Genomic DNA, 20,695 nt, shown 5'->3' on the forward strand with positions numbered 1-20,695 from the left:
GAGCTCAGCATGCTACACGTGCTTACAGGATGAGGATAATGCTGGTCATATTCTTCTGCAGTGCCCGTACGCTAGGGAGGTCTAGTATAGGACATGGGACACCCTGCAGATTAACATCTCTCAATCACTCGCAAATGAGAATACCCTGGAGTGGTGGCTACGAGCACGAAGAAGCTTCCTAGGAGCGCTTTGTGGAAACAGAGGAAGGCAAGAGTCTTCAGTAGGGTAGATCAACAAAAAACTTCTCTGGAGCTTGTTACTAGTACGTTATTGGAGGTAGCTGGGTGGTCGCAGGCGGTAGGTGGTGTTGGTGGTCTACAACGGTTAATGAGGAGTTAGCTTAGATGTAGTCTGGGTGGTGTTGGTCTTGGTGTAACCATATGTGCCGGATGTTCGCATTTGAGCCACACTTCTTGTAATTATGCTTTCTTCATCTTCTATAAAAATATGGTACGCTATTAGCGTACTCTCGAAAAAAAATCCATTTTGATGACAAGTATTACCGGACGCAGGGAGTACAACCTAAAACAACAGCCCAAATCATGCATGCATGTTCTCAAGGATTGATTGAACCAGGAGATTGTTTCAAAAAAAGTTAAAAATGAACCAGGAGATGGCAATGGCAATCACCCAATCAAATGAATCAATCAAGGTTGCCAGCTTGGACGAGCAGCAGTCGATCAGGCGCTCCCAACCCTGGAGACCCTGGGAACCTCGACGGGGAAGCGGTCGATCTCGTCCGCCCACGGGTTCTTCTCCTCGGCCTCCGGCGCCACCGTGCGCAGAGCCCTCCAGACGGCGCTGTTGCACTTGAATCCGGAGCCGAAGGCGATCTGCCAGACCCTGTCGCGCCGCCCGATGCGGCCCTTGGCCTCGCTGTAGGCCAGCTCGTACCACAGCGAGCTGCTCGACGTGTTGCCGAACCGGTACAGCGTCATCCGCGACGGCTCCATGTGCCACTCCGTCAGCCCCAGGTTCTTCTCCAGCTCGTCCAGCACGGCGCGCCCGCCCGCGTGGATGCAGAAGTGCTCGAACGCCAGCTTGAAGTCCGGGATGTAGGGCTTGATCTTCACCTTGAAGGCCTTCTTCGCCACCAGCGTCGCCATGAACAGCAGCTGCTCCGACAGCGGGAGCACCAGCGGGCCCAGGGTGGTGATGTTGGTCTTGAGCGCGTCGCCGGCCACCGCCATCAGGTCCTTGGAGAGCGACACGCCCACCTTGCCGGCCTCGTCCTCCTGCTGCGTCACGCAGCCGAAGCACTTGTCGTCCGCGCCCTTGTGGGTGCGGACGGTGTGCACCAGCTCGTACTTGGAGCGCCGCCGGTCGGACCGCCGGTTGGAGAGCAGGATCGCCGCGCCGCCCATCCGGAACAGGCAGTTGGACACCAGCATGGAGCGGTCGTTCCCGAAGTACCAGTTGAGGGTGATGTTCTCCATGCTGATGACCAGCGCGTACGAGTTGGGGTGCACCTGCAGCAGGTCCTTGGCGAGGTCGATGGACAGCAGCCCGGCGCTGCAGCCCATCCCGCCCAGGTTGTAGCTCACAATGTTGCCCCTCAGCCTGTAGTGGTTCACCACCATGGCCGACAGCGACGGCGTCGGGTTGAACAGGCTGCAGTTGACGACCAGGATGCCGATGTCCTTGGGCCTCACCCCGGTCTTCTCCAGCAGCTGGTCGATGGCGCCGAACATGACGGTGCTCGCCTCCTTGCGCGCCTCGTCCATGCACGGGTTGGGGGGCACCCGGAGCACGGCGGGGGGCAGATAGGTGTCCTCGCCCAGCCCCGACCGCTCGAGGATCTTGCGCTGGAAGTCGAGGTTGGCGTCGGTGAAGGAGCCGGTGGCCTCGGAGCAGCGCATGAAGGTCTGGCGCGTGCACCGGCGCTCCGGCTCCGGCTTGTAGCAGGCGAAGTCGACGAGGTAGACGGGGCGGGGGCGGGTGAGGAAGTAGACGGTGGAGAGGAAGACGAGGAGGGTGGAGCAGACGAGCACGGAGACGAGGTTGAACCGGAGCTGCTCCCACAGGTCGGCGAGGTCGCCCGGGGACACGGTGGAGAGCTGCACGGCCACCAGGGCCATGAGCGGCGACAGCAGCAGGTACATGCCGTGGGAGATGAGGTGGTGGTACCCCAGCTTCACGTACTTGAGCCGCACCGACTGGAGGAAGTCTGGCAGCAGCCGCGGCTGCGCTGCTGGCTCCGCCGCCGGCGCCGGTGGGTTGGCGGCATTGGGCGCTGGAGAATCCATTCTACTGACAAACAAACAACAGTTAAAATAAATTTCAGAAATCCCAAGACAAGAATTCTGGAATGCTGCTACAGTGGTTGGGTTTAGGAGCTGAGATGCAAATCTATGGCGTTCCCGGGCAGCGATCCCAAAACCCCGCACGAATTACACATGCAACGAGCACGGAAACTACTGGAAGAAAAACAGTCCTCCTCCGAGATCGAGCAACAGGACTGAACACACCAGCTCAGGGGAAGACAAATTCAGCGACCACCGAGAGATCAGAGACCGCCACAGAATTCCCGAGACCAAGAACAGCCGCACGACCACAGCCACTCCGGTCCGGCGGCCGCCACCGACCCACCACGCAGAGCTCGAACAATGCGTCAAATCAAATCGAGACTAGACCGCCGGCACAGCTCCGTACCCAGGCAACAATCGCCGGTAGAAGCGGCCGAATCCCCCGATCCGTTGCGCGTGGGAGGACGAGGAGGAGGAGCGGAAGACGACTCGAGCCTCTCCGCCGCCCCGCCCCGCTTCTCTCTATGTGCCTGTGCGTGGCACCAATCCGGCCGCGAGCACCGCGTGGTGGCAGGCAGCTCGGCCTCGCGTGTCTTTAATAGGGGAGAGAGGCAGAGGCAGAGGAGAAAACGGCACGGGAAACAAGCCAAGCAGCAGCTGGGAGAGACACGCAGGAGAAAGTCACGTCGCCTTTTCTTCTCTGTTTTGTTTCAGTCAGTTCCAACCTCCGAGTCCGCGGCGGCTCTGCGTGACTTCGCCTGGCTTTCCTCAAAGTATCCATGACGTCCTCCCTCCTCTCGACTTTCGGTGTTGGACTTTGACACTGCAATATTTGACCGTCAACTGTTTTTTTTATTGAATCCTTCAATATTTCTAGAGCTTCTTTTACGGTGATGTTATTGCCTGGCGAACGGTCGCCAGGAACACCCCTCCAGCGACCCCTCTGGCTGCCGCACGATCAAGATCTGATGGTGTCAGTTTCTAGATGAAAAATGCACTAAAATAAACAAAACACCATGCTTTTTGTAAAACTGCCATCCCCAAAACACTAAAACTGTCATCCAGGCAGTTCGCAAATGCCACCCCTAGCTGGCGGACCGTCGCTAGCTAGAGGGGTCCTTCTTTTAACCGAAGAGTTCTTCAAAAGGAAACACGAGTGGACGTAGAACCCAACAGCCTTGAATGACCGCGCGTCCCAAAACATGCCTAAAAGCTCGGAAATTCGGCTATGCACCGTGCCAACCATCAGATTGCCTCACGGCCCGTAAAGTTGATGGATCTCACAAAAGGGCATAACAAGATTTTAGGTAGTTTCTGAAACTTACGATTTTGTCGGTCATAGGTTTTGAAACTTACAATTTTATCGGTTACTCATACCAAGTTTTAGAGTTGAAGCTTACAACTTGTGATTTTATCGGTCGCTCGTACCATGTTGAAACTTAGAACTTAAGATTTTGCCGGTCGTAGGTTTCAAAACTTACAAGTCTGCCGGTCGCACGTACCAAGTTTCATAGTTGAAACTTAGAACTTACGATTTTGTCGGTCGCAGGTTCCAAAACCTATGATTCTGCCGGTCGCACGTGCCAAGTTTCAGAGTTGAACTTTAGAACTTACGATTTTTGCCGGTCGTGGGATCCAAAACTTATGATTCTGCCGGTCGCACAAATCAAGTTTCAGAGTTAAAACTTAAAACTTACGATTTTGTCGATCCATGTTCTAAAGCTTACGACTTTGTGATAAAGACCGAACCTCGATGACGAGATCTGATCTGTTGTTGCGGCCCGACCTTTCACGACACTCCACCTTCAGCACTAGTAGCCTCTCGCCCGCGCACGCGATGTACACGAAGTAGAGGGTTTGAATCTTGCGGCCCAGCACGAGAAAACCAATCTTGACGAAGGTACTCACGCGCAAAACAATTTCCACGAAGAGAAATCGCAACACAGAGGTTTTCTAAAGGTCGCTCCAAAACTTGATACGGGTGTCTACCCTGAAAAACACATCGTGTCTATTTCATAAAAATATAACCTGCCCGTACAATGAACGCCCCATAGCTATATATAATAGCCGGACACTAATTGGCATATTGCCCTCTCGCACACACGTTATAACAAGTCTAAAAAAACAAATATATCCCTATACGACTTACACGGCCAAACAATAAAATAAAAGGAAACTTTAACCTAATTTGGACTCTACCATCGGGATGATTATGGACTCTAATTGGATTGGTGTGCCATGCATCTTCTAGTGCATCTCGATCTTCAGGTGGACCCCAACCGACTTCTTTCAAGGAAAATAAACTCCATGCATCACACGTCCTGCTCGCTTCTGCCTGGAACTTCTCTTTGCGTGGGAAGAATAGAAATAGGAAATCTGCAACCTTCTCCTTAATGCCTTGATCATCTATTAATGAACATGAACCTTCGTGTGTATCATGCAAACCAAGCCCTCCAAAATATTTGTACGTGCATGCATTTTTGCCTGGAAACACGTAGAATTTCTTGTCCTCTCTCAGCCCTTCTAGCTGGAACCATGTAGTGTGCTTCACAGGAATAACGAGTAATTCTTGTTCATCGTTGTAACTTGTCATCAGGTATACCGATGTATATGTAGCGTATTTTTGGACAACACCGGCTTCAGGCAAAACAACAATGACCTCGGTATTTATATCACAAGGGGTCATATCACTTTGTGTGTCGCATGTATCAAGTTTCAGAAGTTGAAAATTTAAAAAGCTCATTAAAATGTATTTAAAATGGATCTCATTTGAAAGCACTCACCATCGGAAACACAAATATGCAAACGGAATTTAATTTAGACTTTTGGTTCAAAAGATATGAAAGACAAAAAGATCAAAAGCCAAAATAAAATGGGCTGCACGCCCCGCACCTGCATGCTACAATACACCCCCCATAAAAGCTAATGAATTGACCTCGTTAGTCATCGGATAAGCTCACACAAATCTTGGCGCAGACAGCGTGACATCTCAGATGAAACATTCGCTCGGTTGTCTCCCACGCATGACACCATTGCATCAGCCTTTCTAAAAAAAACCACATCGCATCAGCCTTATCCTCCGCACTGTGGGAAGAGGAGAAGACCACTCCCCTCCTTGTCTTTCTCATTCAATGAGCAGCGGTCGACCTCCTTTCCTCCTCCTTGAGACACGGAGGATTCGAGGATAATATCTGCGGATGCAAGCCTTTTGGATCCGGAAGGCAAAAAATGGATCGAGGGGAGGAATAAGGAGATCAACCCGCGGAAGGAGTATGAGGGGGTGAGAGCGACTGTAGCAGCGGACGCGGCACAGATGGCGGCCGGCGAGTGATTCATCATGTTGGCCAGCTCTGGCCTCGACGTTGAATTTCATTTTGGCATGTCTGAAGTATTGAATTGAATTGTGATTTATTTTGCTTTGTTGCATTGTTGAATTATGATGAATTTATGTTATATGATCGACATGCTTGGATTTACATGGATTTGAAGGTTTTGATATGATGAGTGTGATTGTCCAGCAGAACTTTTGAGGGGCCATCCGGCACTATCAAGGGTCACGTCCCGGCACGTCCACATACATTTAGGGGAGGGGGGGGGGGGGGTTGAATTTGCCAAAGTTCAACTGTGGATGCTCTTACTTGAGGCCTGTTCGGATTCCCTCCCCTCCACAACTCCACACCCGGAGCTGGTGGAGCAGGAGTTCAAAATCACAGAGTGGGGACGGAGGTGCTGCACAGGCCCTGAGATTTCACGGACCGGGAGGATTGCCAAACAGCCCTTGGTCCCTACTAGAGTAAATATGACAAGGTGGATCGGGGCCAAGGAGGTATTTTCCCTGCATGGATGGTAGTTTATTATTTGGATCAATCCTCTGTCTCCTTGAGTTGTCTTTGTTTTTGTCGAACTATGTTTAATTCTCAAACTTTGAGTGTTTGGTATGATCTTTGTGCATCTTGTTATGCAGAGATTGAACGTGAACTCCTTATGGTCGTTGCATTGTTAAGGGCCGGTAAAATCTCTCTTTATCGGAAAAAAAGTAATTTAAACATCCAACAGAAATATTTCTTTTGACACAAAACTGTACACGCTAACCAGGTTGTTTCAGACTTGAAGTCATATAAACTCATAATTGCCATCACGCAATCGACGTACATCTGCCACCTTCGCTTTCTTGTGTACCTGACATTATGAAGTGGATTGGCCTCTTCTTCCGACTATCGACTTGGGATACACTAATCAATTAGGTACTGGCTAGAACTGAAATCGCAGTTAGGACTAAACTAATCAGACAACTGACAACCTGATCTACATTTTCCGCAAAAAGAAAAAAAAAGATAACCTGATCTATACGCATAGCATTATCAACTGAGCAACACGCCAAAAAAAAACATTATCAACTGAACCATTGACTAATAAGCAAAGAATGAAGGGAAGTTCCAAACATTTCCATGGAAGACTCTCATGCTGCGCTTCTGGCTTCTTTTGCAAATCATATCACGAGTCGTTGAGTGAACTGCAATCAGATGGTCTGATGATCCAAGGCAACCTTGACCATTTAATTATTCAACAACGATCGGCATGAGTGTAATTAAAACCTTTTGTTGTTTCTCTCAACTCGCCAATCACCGTAAAAGAGCTCATCTTGCATACTAATTTCCTCCTAGAAGCATCACACATTTAACATTTTAATTCTTTTTTTCTTTGCATATCTCTTCAAAAAGAAGGGCATTCGCGAAAAGGACTGCAGTATCACCAATGACTGCAATATTATGAAAAGAACACCTGTTGCCACCTTAGCTTTCTTGTGTACTTGGCATTGTGAAATACCATTCCACTTAGCTTTCTTGTGTACTACGTAGACACTATGAAGTGGATTGCTCTCCTTTTCCAGCTCTTGAGTTGTGAGAAACAAATTAATTATGTACTACTAGCTTGAACTGAAATCGTAGTTATGACTAAAAGAATCAAACAACCTGATCCGTACACCCTAGCATGTTCAGGTGTAACATTGACTAATCAAGCAATGAACAAAGGCAAGTTCCAAACAATTTCGTGGACGATTTCCATGTTGTACTTCTGGCTTCTTTTACAAGTTTTTTCTTTCTCGCATATAGATTACGTGATGTGAAGTAGCCCATCGGCATAGCACGAGTCATGGAGTGAACTGCAATTAGATGATTTGATGATGTAAGGCAGCCTTGATCATTTATTTATTTATTCAAAACGTGCAACACGCGTGTAATTTAAATATTTTTGTTGTTTATTTCTAGAACTTTGCATATCTTGCATACTAGTTTTTATTTATTTTAGAAGTGTCACGCGTTTAATAGTTTTTCGCATATCTCTTCAAAAAAGGTGAAGTGTATCCTAGAAAAGAAACACTTGTTTCCCACATTTCTTCAAAAACAGGCAAATCAGAAATAATTCAGTAATGAATCTGGCAAAAATTCTGAGTCTTGTTTCCATTTTCAGTGACGCATCTGGTATTGAACAATTCGAGTGCAAAGTCATAAACTTGGTAAATCAGAAATAATTCAGTGACGAATCTGGTACTGTTTCCGAATCTTAAACCTGTTTCCATTTTTTTTTCAAATGATTCTACGTTTCCAATTTTTTCGGTTTGTACCTGGTAAAAGATACATGGACAATTTGGCATTGTTCTGAAAATAGATGTATTTCTGTAAGCGTATAATTGACAGGCAAGGCAACGTGAATTGTAACACCGCGGTACTCAAGGTCAATGAGTGAGAGCTTGCCTCTTGCGTCTTACTCCCTCCATATCAAAATAAGGATGAAAAAACAAGAACTACTAATGGTAAATATCATGTGGAAATGGGCGATACGCTGCACATGCACAAAAGTCAGGTGTGGAATTTACAGCAATTCTAAATGTATATGTATATGACTCTACAAAACTGCGATGTCAGTATTGATCTTATTTGCAAGATACAGCCGCCAAGAGATTCACACTGGTTATCACAAATCTTTTTCATGGTATTAGAAATTTTGCCTGTAATCTCCCATGGTGAATTTGTAACATTAGCCCATTTTTCATTAAGTATGCGACCTGTGTATATAATATCGATGTTAGTTATCACGTAGTACAACGACTTAGGAATTTCTTTGGGATCAAATGAAACCGAGGTCGTCAAATCCGTTAATGATCTTTTAGACTTGGAAGCGGAGAGGACTTCTGAGATCATTCGTAACCTTGCCTCTATTCAACCTTTGAATGACAATGACATGAATAATTTAGGAATTAATGATCTTGCAAATATATGTAATAATTTGTTGCCTAGTGTCGAGGCTGAGGATGAGGAGGATGTTGAGAACACAGATACGGTAGAGCCTCTCTTGATGGAGGATGCAATGTCTGTCATAGATAATACTAGCGTCCCGCAGGGTGTTGAGGAGAAGCCCAAACGACCCTGGAAGCGGAAAATTTATCCTACCTCGGCAGTACGCAGAAGTGCTAGAGTTAAGCTTAAAAAAAATTTATGATGACTTATGAAAGGACTCTTTGGGAATAGCAGAGGTCTAGCAGACTTCGCTAAACAAAGATTCTTAGCAGAGACAACGTTAGAACATCACTTAGATTTCATTGCACTTTTGGAAACTGGACGAGATAATTTCACATCCCAATTCCTTCAAACCCTCTCCAGTGGTATCGCCTTTGACTGGCACATTCTACCTCCTAGAGGAAGATCCGGCGGGATTTTACTAGGAGTGCGGTGTGAGACGTTAGAGGTGCTTAATGTGGTTCAGGGAGACTTTTCGGTTAAATTCAGAGAAAGATCAAAATTGGATGGATTCCGATGGTCGCTAGTTGCGGTATATGGGGCAGCACAACCTGAATTTAAACCTGATTATCTGGCCGATCTAGTGCGGATGTGTGGAGATGAAAATCTGCCACTACTAGTAGGGGGGATTTTAATATCATTCGGAGGAGAGAAGAAAAGAATAATGACAATTTCGATGGGCGTTGGTCTATGATGTTTAACATGATTATCGAGAGCCTCAATTTGAGAGAAATTGAGCTCACCGGTAGACAATTTACATGGGCCAACTCGTTACCTGTTCCGACCTATGAAAAGCTGGATAGGGTACTTGCTAGTGTGGAGTGGGAACAAAAATATCCGTTGGTGTCGGTTCATGCGATGCAGAGAGCGATCTCGGATCATACACCACTCTTTTAAGATTCGGGCGAGGCTACCCATGTTGCAAATAAAAATATCTTCTCCTTCGAGCAAAGCTGGTTTGAGCGAGAAGGATTTATGGAGATGATTGCACGCGAATGGGCTAAGCCGGTTACGGGAAGATCACATGTCGAGAGATGGCAGAATAAGATTAGACACCTCCGACAATTTCTGAGAGGATGGGCCAGAAATGAGAGTGGGATTTATAAACAGAAAAAAGAGCGTCTAACTCAACTCATTGAGGCACTAGATGTAAAGGCTGAAACCACTCTCCTTTCTGTTAATGAGCATCAATCTAAGTCTGAGGCTGAGCAAGGCCTACGTGCTCTCCTGAGGGAGGAGGAGCTCAAGTGGGCGTTGCGTGCGAAAACGCTTAAGGTTGTCCAAGGGGATGACAACACACAATTCTTCCATATGGTTGCAAATGGTAAACATAGGAAGAAGAAGATTATACAGCTTGAACAGGACGAGGGGACAATAGTGGGGCATGAAAATCCGAAAGCGTATATTTCCAACTATTATAAAAGCCTATTTGGACCCCCGAATACATCTACGGTGTCTCTTGATGAATCTGTTATTGATGATATCCCTCAATTACAGGCAGCAGAGAATGATGTTCTCTCTGCACCGTTTACTGAAAAAGAAGTTCATCTGGCCATAACCCAAATGAAGCCGAATAAAGCACCGGGACCAGATGGGTTTCCAGCTGAATTCTATAAGAAATGTTGGCATATCATTAAAGATGATCTTATGCCTATGTTTCATGATTTTTTCGAGGGCCATTTGGAGTTATTTCACCTCAACTTTGGTATGATAACGTTGTTACCTAAGAAGAATGAGGCGGTTCGGATCAAACAATTCTGACCCATTTGCCTGCTGAATGTGAGTTTTAAAATTTTCACAAAGGTAGAAACCAATAGATTGACACAAATTGCTCACTCAGTGGTTCAACCTAGTCAGACAGCTTTCATGCCGGGACGACACATACTAGAAGGAGTGGTCGTCTTACATGAAACACTCCATTAGATTCACTCGAAGAAACTAGACGGGGTTATCTTCAAAGTGGATTTCGAGAAGGCTTATGATAAAGTCAAATGGCCTTTTCTTCAGCAGGCAATGCGCATGAAAGGTTTTAGTGAAACCTGGAGGAACCAAGTGGATACTCAAGTCCAGAAAGGTAGTGTCAGAATTAAGGTGAACGATGACATCAGTCACTACTTCCAAACGCATAAGGGGTTGCGATAAGGGGATTCCATGTCACCTCTTCTGTTCAATATTGTGGCAGATATGTTGGCTGTCATTATTGGCAGAGCCAAGCAGCATGGCCATGTAGAGGGTCTAGTTCCTCATCTAGTTGATGGAGGGGTGTCCATTCTACAATATGCTGATGACACTATTCTGTTCATGGAACATGACATGGCTAAGGCACGTAACATGAAACTTATCTTGTGTCTATTCGAACAATTGTCTGGCTTAAAAATTAATTTTCATAAGAGTGAGGTGTTCTGTTTTGGGAAGGCCAAAGACGAGGAACATACATACAGACAATTGTTTGGATGCGAATTAGGTGCCTTACCGTTCAGCTACTTGGGTATTCCGATTCATCATCGTAAACTATCCAATAAAGAATGGAAATGTATTGAAGAACGAATTGAAAAAAAAACTCAGTTTCTGGAAAGGCAAGCTGATGTCATATGGAGGTCGGCTAGTTTTGATTAACTCAGTATTGACTAGCATGCCAATGTTTTTACTTTCGTTCTTCAAAATTCCGAAAGGGGTCCGAAAGCGACTTGATTTCTTTAGATCTCGCTTCTTTTGGCAATCTGATGAGGCCAAGAGGAAATACCGTCTCGCGCGATGGGATATCCTTTGTCGACCTAAAGACCAAGGGGGCCTCGGTATTTAGAACTTGGAAATTAAGAATAAATGTCTTATGAGCAAATGGTTGTACAGGTTAGAGATAGAGCCGGAGGGCATGTGGTCTCAAATCCTGCGCAATAAATATTTGCACTCGAAAACGCTAGCCCAGGTTACCATCAGACTGACTGATTTGCCGTTCTGGAAGGGACTTATGAGAACGAAGGATATGTTCTTTCGTAGGGTCAAATTTTTGGTTGGCAACGGGATGTCAACAAGATTTTGGGAGGATACGTGGTTAGGAGAGACGCCTATGGCCTTACAATATCCCACCCTCTACAATATTGTGCAACGTAAGGAGGATTACGTAGGTATCGTCCTTCAAACTATTCCTTTGAACATCCAGTTCAGACGTACGTTAGTGGATGAGAGATGGACAACTTGGATGCACTTGGTTCGGAGATTGATTGAAGTTCGACTCTCCGATATGCCGGACTCAACACAATGGAAGTTAACTAAAAATGGGATATTTACGGTGAAATCTTTTCATCAGGATCTGATTAATTCTGGGCCCCTCTCAAGGTCACTACATATATGGAAGGTTAAGGTTCCTTTGCGGATTAAAATTTTTATGTGGTTTGTACACAATCAAGTAATACTCACAAAGGACAACCTTCTTAAGAGGCGATGGGTTGGCAATTCGCGGTGTTGTTTTTGTGCTCAGGATGAGACAATACAACATCTATTCCTTCAATGCCCACTTGCCAAGTTACTTTGGAGAACGATTCATATAGCCTTTAATATCAATCCTCCAATAGATATTGCGTCTTTGTTTGGGACGTGGTTAGCTAGGGTTGAACAGATCACGACAGCTCGGATTCGGATTGGAATATGTGCGTTATTATGGGCTATATGGAACTGCAGAAATGATATGATTTTTAACAGACAACACAACTTAACTTTTTTGCAGGTTATTTTCAGAGCTACAGCTTGGATCCGTAAGTGGTCCTTACTCACTCCTATGGATCTCTAGGGAGCCTTTGGTTACTGGGTGCAACCAATGGGAGATGGTGGCTCGGGTTATATTCAACCGGTTCGGATGGCGTTCACATAACAAGATAGGAGTCTATAGAGAGCTTATCCTTATTATTACCGTTTCGGTTGTCTTTGTCCGCTTGTAATTTTCTGGTTGATGTACTTTGTTTTGCTCCGTTTGCGAGCTGTAAGACCTTTACGTTGATACTTTCTGGATTTTTAATAAGAGGGCCGCATGCATCATCATGATGCAGAGGCCGGGGGTATACCTCCATTTCCAAAAAAAAAGTACAAGTTTGTTTTCTTCCTCTCATTTTGTCCAATTATTTTTTAAGAATAAACTGAAAAAATAATCTATATTAACAATGAAAAAGTTATCTTTAGATTCCCTTCCCATCTTACCATTTATCACATCTTCTAGAAACTTCTTTTCCACAACTGACCATTGTTTGGAGAAGAGAAGTATATGAAGTAGGCTATATGATTATTCAGGTATACCCTTCCTCTTAATAGTTTATAATAGAGCTCTTTTATGGTACTCACCAATTAATGTGGACCATGTTGTCCGCTCATATTTTCTATCCAAGATATAAGATTGGCTATGACTTGGCTGTACTCCACTATCAAGTGGTGATCTCTAGCTTTAAGTATCAAACTGAAGTATGATCAAGGTTCTCTTAAACCCCAGATCCGTCCAGCCATACCCCTCAGGTTTTCTGAAACCCTTTGGTTAAGCAGCAAATGAATCATGAATGATTCTAGAGACATCGTTAGGCCTCACCAACCACTACTAATAGAATGCATGCCAGGACAGCTTAACGAAGATACGGACCAACCGACCTTAATTTGGCGCCTCTTGCGTCTGTTGAGCACAGACTGGATCTAAATGCACTTGTGGACTTGCATGGACCAATCATTGATTGATCAGGTTTGGACAATGAGTTTGGTGATCAGTCAGAGCTGAAACAAAGGAATTGTGTCTGTATTTTCACCTAAAAAAGGAACAGTTTGTTGCGCATACTTTCCAACTGTGCGTCGCTAGTACAATTAATCACCTGAGTTGAATGAACCAAGTGCTATATTCTGGTTAGACTTGAGACTGCATTTGGTTTTGGGTTCAGGTTATCTTGGGAGAATTTTGGCCCATAACAGATCGGTGGACCCAGAATACAATAGCCAGTCTAATACCTCAGTTGTAGAACCCCGAGAAGAAAATAGTAGCACAGATGTATAGAGCTTCTTACATATTATCCTAAAATATTTCCTCATTCAACTCTGGTTTGGCGTACAAACAGAATCATATGACCTACTCCCACTGTATCAAAATACTTGTAGTTGGAGGAAACTAGTCTAATTTCCCCCAACTACAAGTATTTTGGTACAGAGGGAGTACATTTTTAGTATCTGGCCTATTTTACCTTTTGGAATTTACATCTTCTATACATCGATTGCATCTGCTCGTAATCTGCAATGGCACCCACAACAAAATGGCAAAAGCTAAGTGAGAAGGAAGAAACAAGAAATATGCGGTGCTGCTGGAGCAAAGAGACATGAGTGCATGATGACTGTTCAGCTACCAATCATGTTGCAGTATACATTTAAATATTCGATCAGGGATATAAATTTTAATATTTTACAGTATTATTTTAGAATTATTTTATAGTATTATTTGAGCTTGTACATGTAAGAAATATTCAGTTTCAATTAACTAAAGTGTATTTTAAGGCAACAGAATCTGGTTAATGGTTTGCGAAGAACAAATTTACCTTTCTATGATGCTCTGGAAGCTCCAACATACAGTGTCTGATGTTGCAGAAATATGCTGTACGATTTACAGTGAAGAGTGAAGGGTGAAGACTACTACTCCAGTGTGAAATCGTTTAGCCATATAAGCACCTCGTTCCTCTTTGGATCATCGAAAACAAACAGAGTTTCAGTAATGAGGTTAAAAAAGAAAAGAAGTGTTTCAGTCATGATTGAAAGTACAACTAAAAGATGGTGGCATCTTCTCAGAAAGTTCAGCATTTAGGAAAGATTGGATAAAGCATGCAATTTGCTACACTTGATCTCCTAATTGATATGTAAAAGGTTTCAGACCTCAGCTTAACTAAAAAGGTACAGAAGAAGGAAACACACCTTCACAAAGTCCTTTGTGCTAGGATCATTGTAACGTGCAAGCATACAGCCTTGTTGAGGCTTCAACCCATCTTTGAGTAGCTGGGAGCGTAGCCCCTTCTCTTTCTTGGTCACAATTTCCTCTTCTATTCGCCCACTGAATTTTTTCACTGCAGCAATGCCTCCTTCAACCTTTCGCAAGGTAACCGCTTCTGTATTTGGAGCTGGTAAACTGATTGAACAAGACTATTATTGGCAATAGAAGTAAAGCCATAGAAATTACTACAGAATTACTATTTCGTCTATCTATGAGCAGATGTCCAGGTCGTCAGTAGTTGCACTGACACATTGCACAAGATACCTGTTCAAGTCTTTGTTCATTGGCAGAGCTATCTGTATGGACACATCTGAGAGTTTGTCATCAGAAGCCTGAGTGAAGACAGGTGTAGTCATTGCAATCTTTTCAGATGAAGCATTCTTGCCAAATATATACCTACAGATACAGGCCCTTTCAGCATTACAATACATGGTGTTAAATATATATAGTAATGATTAAAAAAATAACTCACCCAGTAATATTATTAAAACCTGATGATCCTGTTAGTTTTTCTCCTTTCGCTTCTGCTACTGAAAACGGTGGATACTTCCTGACCTGCAAAAGATATTCATACTCATAGTTTACCTCAACAAAATCTGTTAAGATGCAATATTTACAAATTAGCTGTGTCCTACTACATGAGATCATATTGGCAAGATTGATAATGAACATAAGTCACATAATATAACTGGGAAACTTTTCAATGCTGTGACTTAATATGAATGATGGATTATGATGCCATAGCAGTGTTGCTAATCCAAATCTGCAATGAACTGGGTTCTTCATAAAGTATACACAACGAAATAATACCTCATAATTTGCAGTCTTTTTCAGAACGAGGTAACTTGGTGTTTCTATATCTGGGGTCTTGTAGTATCGTAGCTGTGTAAAATTGAAAGCTCAACTTCAAATACTTGATCGGCATATAAAAAGGAAATATACTGATGGAAAATTACCTGCTTGAAAACTTCCACCAATCCTTCAAAGGAGAAGTATTCATTGTTCTGTATTGAATCCCAAATATCCTGCACTTGAGCATATCAGATAAGTAGAATAACATTTAATGATGAGTTGGGTAAGAGTATTGTTTTGCCAAATATTTAACATCTCTTGATTCAAATGAATGGAGCATTCAATATTTCTAATAGAAAATAATGCGCACTTAGGTGCATATTTGAGAAAAAACGAATATAGTATGAATTTTAGAGAATCCTATTCCTTAGGAATTTTTCCTATAGGGCTTGTTTGACTTGTATGGGTGGTAACCATAGGATTTTCCTGTGGAGTACTTGGCATGCAATTCCAAAGGTGAAATCATAGAAATTTTCCTTTGTTTGTTTGTTTCTACTAGCACTATGGCAAGCACTTAATCCTTGAAAAACGGTCCGTGTGTCCTTCCTGTAGTGCAGCCAAATAACTTCTGTTGCATGTTCATGTGCTTCCAATTGCCATTTTATTCAACATGCCATGACATCCAGAGACCCTATGTTTTTCCTATTCCATGTCCGTTTGGAAACCTACGAGGGGGATCTTGCTTGATTGTGGAAGTATCACAGTACTAGTTTTTCTCAGGCACATATTGTAGATGGTACAAGAGTACTAGGAAGAACCGCAGAACATGTACAACACTCTGTTCTACTTACATACCACTGCAGTTTCGAAATAGTGCAGCAGGCTGAGAAAGCGTGGTATCTCAGATTTTAGGTTCATAGAAAAGCACTACACCAAAAGAATAAAGTAAAATAAAGAATGCTATGACATATCATAACAAATGGCAATGCAGAGGGCAGCAAGATCAAGTATGGAGAGTTAAGTCCAGAGCTTTGTCCCAGGCAGTCAGGTTGAACCTGAAGCGTTGAACTATATCGAAGACTGATAAGTGGAAAATTGGCTGACAGTTTCTCAGAGATGAACTTGGTCAAACAATCCATTGTCTGCTTCGGTTGGATCTGCTGGTCACGTAAATGCACTAGCTAATGATATTGATGTTACCGTATAAACTCGAACCTGCAATTAAACATACTTAAAATATTTACTTCATCTTGAAGGCCTTGAATTTGCAAACTGCAAACACTCGAGACAGTGACGGAGCTATGTGTGCTCCTGGGGGGCTGTGCCCCCCCCCCCCCCCCCCCCCCCCCCCAGCCTTAGCAAAAAGTGTGAAGGAAATTTTTTTGAGTGTTTAGATAAGGATAATTTAGTATTTGGCCCCCTCAGGTCTGCATGTTTTATCATTTGCCCCCTTAAACTTCTTCCCTAGCTCCGCCAGTGCTCGAGACCTATGACTGCAAATCCAAACTAGACTTCATAGAACAAAGTATATCCACAACGACCACAATACTGATATATTCCCTCGCAGGCGAATCCATTGCGCATTCAAATGAAAACATACGTTCCAAGGTGTGGTGAAAGCAAGAATGAGTGCTAACCACATGGCTGCAGAACTTGAGATTCTGTGGGTTGACGCCCATGATCGACAACCCGGTGAAGACCAGCTCTGGCTTCCACGGCAGGAGAGAGAACTTCATGACCATGGTCCACCTCGTGGTAATCTCATACGGCCCTGTCTAAACCAAATTAAACCCATTAAGAGCAAGTACAATAGTGATGAGTAATTAATATTGCTAACTCTTGATGACATGGCATATGTATATAACCAGCAGCCGGCTATATTACTAACCATGCTCTAAGCGTCGCGTGAAGGGCGACCAACCAGCTATGCCACGTGGCGCAAGCTGGTTGGCCGCGGTGAGAAATCTTTTGGAATTTTCTTTAGATGAAGGTGAGGATTATCTTTTAAATGTATTTTTTTTCTTTTTAGATGAAGGTGAGGACCTCTGAGATTTTTTTAAATGGAGGTTTATGCAAAGTTGCGCTCGCTGGTAGGCTGTAGTGGTAATTTTTTTCTTTTTAGATGAGGTGAGGATTTTTTTTCTCTGAGATGTTTTTTTAGACGGAAGCGAGGACTCTTTTATCTCCTTTCTATGAATGTAATAAAGCCGTAATATAATATACTAGAAAGTTTGCCTTTACTTCGATTTAGAATAATGTGCTTACTTTAATTTCTCAAAATAATTTGAGGGTTCTTCATTTCAAAAAATAATAATTTGAGGGTTCTTTTTTATTTTGGATCGGAGTAGTATAATTGCTAGTAAATTAAGTATTTCATATGTAATTTTTTAAAATAGAAACGTCCTCCTCCCAAGCGACGCAGGGTGGCGCCCGGTGGCGCCCAACCACTAGTTAGTTCACAGAGACTGTCACCGATTTGTAATGCACACGCGCATTCTCGCTGCAAACTGTGAGCATCGGTCGAGCCGGAAGAGACGCTGACCTGCTTGACGTCGTGCAGGTAGAAGTCGGGCCGGAAGATGATCTTGAGGAGGCGGATGTTGGCGAGGTAGCCGTCGATGTCGTCGTAGCGGGTGATGGGGTCGCGGAAGCGGACGCGGTCGTCGTACGCGGAGCGGTCGATGCCCACGTCGTCGAACAGGTGCGGCAGGTCGGCCTTCAGGAACTCCTCCAACCTCTGCGCGTCGTCCGGCGTCAGTCCGGCGCCCCTGTTCTCTCCGGCCGGTGCCGCCGGGGCGACCGCGCCGCCGCTCGGCGCCGCCCCTGCCAAGACGGCGAGGCGTGGCCTGCGCCTCCGGTAGGACGCGGTGAGTGCTGCGGCGGGTTCTCGTGGCCTGGGAGAAGTTGTGGTGACGACGGCGGCGGTGGGCGCCGGTAAATGGATGAGGAGGCGGGAGGAGACGCGTGTGGCCATTGGTGCCGTTTGGAACTGTGTTGGGAGTTCCTCTCCCCACGCTTTGGTTTTCCGTTTTTCCCTCTGTTTTTCTCGATGGTTTGTTTTTGCGCGCCGTGTTAAAATTTGGGCCACGGGATTGTTTCCCCTCCCACAAGCATCAATCAAATTTCTGAAAGCTACAGCGTGTTTGACACCACAGAGAGAGGGAATGTGAGTTTAGGGATGGAAGTTTGCCTAGGAATTAGTCATGGGAGATTGATTTTGAATCTCAATCCCTTGTTTGGCATGTGAAGACAATTCCCAAATTCTTTAAAGTGCGCGCGCACCTTTTAGAGGAAACGAGCGACCTGGCTCACAGCCCATGCATGCCTAATCTTTTTGTCCGCTAATACATGTGACTACGGTATTAAATGCCTTCACGCTGTCCCTTTACTTTGGAAAACGGCAGATCCATATGTATTTATTTCGGGTTTTCAAAAATTTAAAAAGCCATATCTTTCAAACTGCACATCAGAATTCAAATCTATTTTCGCCATCCAAATCCTCGCGACGAGATCTTTGAAACTAGATCCCTCATGGGTATGTTTTGACGAAAAAAAATTGATGCCAACTTTGAGGCTATATGGTGCAACTTTAGTACTGCATTGTGCAACTTTAGTACTGCATGATGCAACTGTTTTTCAAAACCAAATTTAGAGCTACATGATCGAACTTTCAATGAGGTTACAACATAGCAACCATAACAACCGACTTTTGTGATGTGCAACTAGTCTACTGCCCCGGCCAACTACCTAGTTGTAGATGTGCAACTCTCCTCCCTACTTGTGGATGTCTACTATTGGCACACTCTGCCCACCTCCCCTACTAGGGATATGTGCAACTCAGTATGTTGTTCAAGCCAACTGTCTATTAGTCGATGTGCAACTATTTCCTCTCCCTGCTTGTCGATATGCAGTTTCGGTTGGCGAGGGCAACAAACGGAGTTGCACATAGTCTACTAGGCAGTTGGCCAAGAAAACATGCGAAGTTGCACATCTCACAGGCAGGGATAGTTGGATGGTAAAAAATTCCATATTCACGAGGATGGTGAAAAGTTGCATATAGACAGGGTGCTAAAGTTTGTAAATCTCAAAAACAGGGGTGGTTTGGGCCGGTTGCTAGAAGAAAAAACTACACATCCATGGGGGGTACGATCAAAAGTTGCACATCACTGTTAGACATTTGGTCGTGACAGTATCCGAAGTTGCACATCCACTACTAGGAAGTTGGCAGATGCAGCAAAAAGTGAAAGCACATCCACGGGCAAGGGGAAAGTTGCACATCAATTACTAGGCAGTTGGCCTGCGCAATAGACGAAATTGCACATCTCACGGGAAGGGGTAGTTTGAGAGGGGTGGAGGTGACATCAGTGAAAACTGCACGTGCACGGGATAGGCGAAAAGTTGCACATACACGGTCAGCTAGTTGCACATCAACTACTAGGCAGTTGCACAAAACGAGGCACTAAATTGCACACAAAAAAATTCGTCAAAACATACCCATGCGGGATCTAGTTTCAAAGATCTCGTCGCGAGGATCCGGAGGGTGAAAACGGATCTTAATTTTGATGCGCAGTTTGAAAGATATGGTTTTTTGAAATTTGTAAATCATGAATTAAATGATACAAAACCATATACGTCCATGCATTAAAAGTAGAAACAGCCGAACACATGTTTGTTGGATATTTCCTGTTTAACTAGCTGGGACCATAGGAATTTTTCCTAATCGGGATAAAGAGACAAACACTTTCCGTTTAATAGCCGGTCGTTGTGAAGCGCTAATGGGCCAACGGCTGCCCGCTAGACACACCCAAGACAATTAGAGCTGATAATTGGTCACCACACGGACTCCTAAACCGTTTGGTCCGAACAGAATTTGCCATTCAACATGGTAGCTCATCGATCTGCAAAACGGTCCAGATGTCTATTTACCTATAAATCAGAGACAAGCTGAGGAGCTTTGCAGGCGTCTGGACAGCTACTGCGTACGTCTTGGACACCCCGGACCCATCCGAAAACCTCTCCAGTGCCCTTGTTCGCGCCGCATTCATGATGGCCCAGAACAGACATGACCTCTCACTAGAGCGGCATTGAAGCAGCGCGCCGGCCGAGAGCGTCCCCACATCATGTCCCTGTCTCCGTGCCTATTCATTGTCGGAGCAACGTGACTTGACGGATATCCGCCGCATTCAAAAGGGATACCCATCCGTCCGTCCGTCGACATTAAATAGGCACAACGGCCGAGAAACCCAGTCTAACGGAGCTAAATCTGGCAGATTTCAGGCTAGGGATTCCAAGCAAACCGTGTGAGCATGATGGTAACAAGGACACAAGATTTTACCCAGGTTCAGGCTCGTCAAGGA

The 20,695-nt window shown here is 44.7% G+C and overlaps 2 protein-coding genes across 3 annotated transcripts; both read right to left on the bottom strand.

The window, feature by feature from the left end:
- Positions 1-419: 419 nt before the first annotated feature.
- Positions 420-2,896, bottom strand: LOC123157783 (3-ketoacyl-CoA synthase 11). 2 transcript variants are annotated; one of them, XM_044575983.1, is made up of 2 exons: positions 2,653-2,896; positions 420-2,247 (listed from the first exon to the last, which is right to left on the bottom strand). In XM_044575983.1, the coding sequence occupies exon 2, from the start codon at positions 2,244-2,246 to the stop codon at positions 681-683; it is 1,566 nt and encodes a 521-aa protein (XP_044431918.1). In that variant the 5' UTR covers position 2,247; positions 2,653-2,896; the 3' UTR covers positions 420-680. The 2 variants fall into 2 exon arrangements, with proteins under 2 accessions (XP_044431918.1, XP_044431919.1); XM_044575984.1 differs by having other exon boundaries at positions 420-2,250; positions 2,653-2,863.
- Positions 2,897-13,491: 10,595 nt separating this feature from the next.
- On the bottom strand, positions 13,492-18,366 carry LOC123161171 (uncharacterized). The gene is made up of 9 exons (XM_044579020.1): positions 17,881-18,366; positions 16,976-17,113; positions 15,503-15,571; positions 15,357-15,428; positions 15,019-15,101; positions 14,811-14,942; positions 14,471-14,681; positions 14,101-14,239; positions 13,492-13,799 (listed from the first exon to the last, which is right to left on the bottom strand). The coding sequence occupies exons 1-8, from the start codon at positions 18,310-18,312 to the stop codon at positions 14,195-14,197; spliced, it is 1,182 nt and encodes a 393-aa protein (XP_044434955.1). The 5' UTR covers positions 18,313-18,366; the 3' UTR covers positions 13,492-13,799; positions 14,101-14,194.
- Between the last annotated feature and the right edge of the window lie 2,329 nt (positions 18,367-20,695).

This window comes from Triticum aestivum, chromosome 7B (genome assembly GCF_018294505.1).
Source record: "Triticum aestivum cultivar Chinese Spring chromosome 7B, IWGSC CS RefSeq v2.1, whole genome shotgun sequence".
NCBI classification, from domain to species: Eukaryota; Viridiplantae; Streptophyta; class Magnoliopsida; order Poales; family Poaceae; genus Triticum; species Triticum aestivum.

What these genes read in the sequence shown, in the direction of transcription:
- LOC123157783 (XM_044575983.1), bottom strand. Translation starts at nt 2,246, where the DNA reads ATGGATTCTCCAGCGCCCAATGCCGCCAACCCACCGGCGCCGGCGGCG.
- LOC123161171 (XM_044579020.1), bottom strand. Translation starts at nt 18,312, where the DNA reads ATGGCCACACGCGTCTCCTCCCGCCTCCTCATCCATTTACCGGCGCCC. An exon ending in TCAAGTTCTGCAGCCATGTG is followed by an intron (nt 15,572 to 16,975) that starts GTTAGCACTCAT and finishes GCTCAAGTGCAG; the next exon opens with GATATTTGGGATTCAATACA. An exon ending in ATGAACAAAGACTTGAACAG is followed by an intron (nt 14,682 to 14,810) that starts GTATCTTGTGCA and finishes TTGTTCAATCAG; the next exon opens with TTTACCAGCTCCAAATACAG.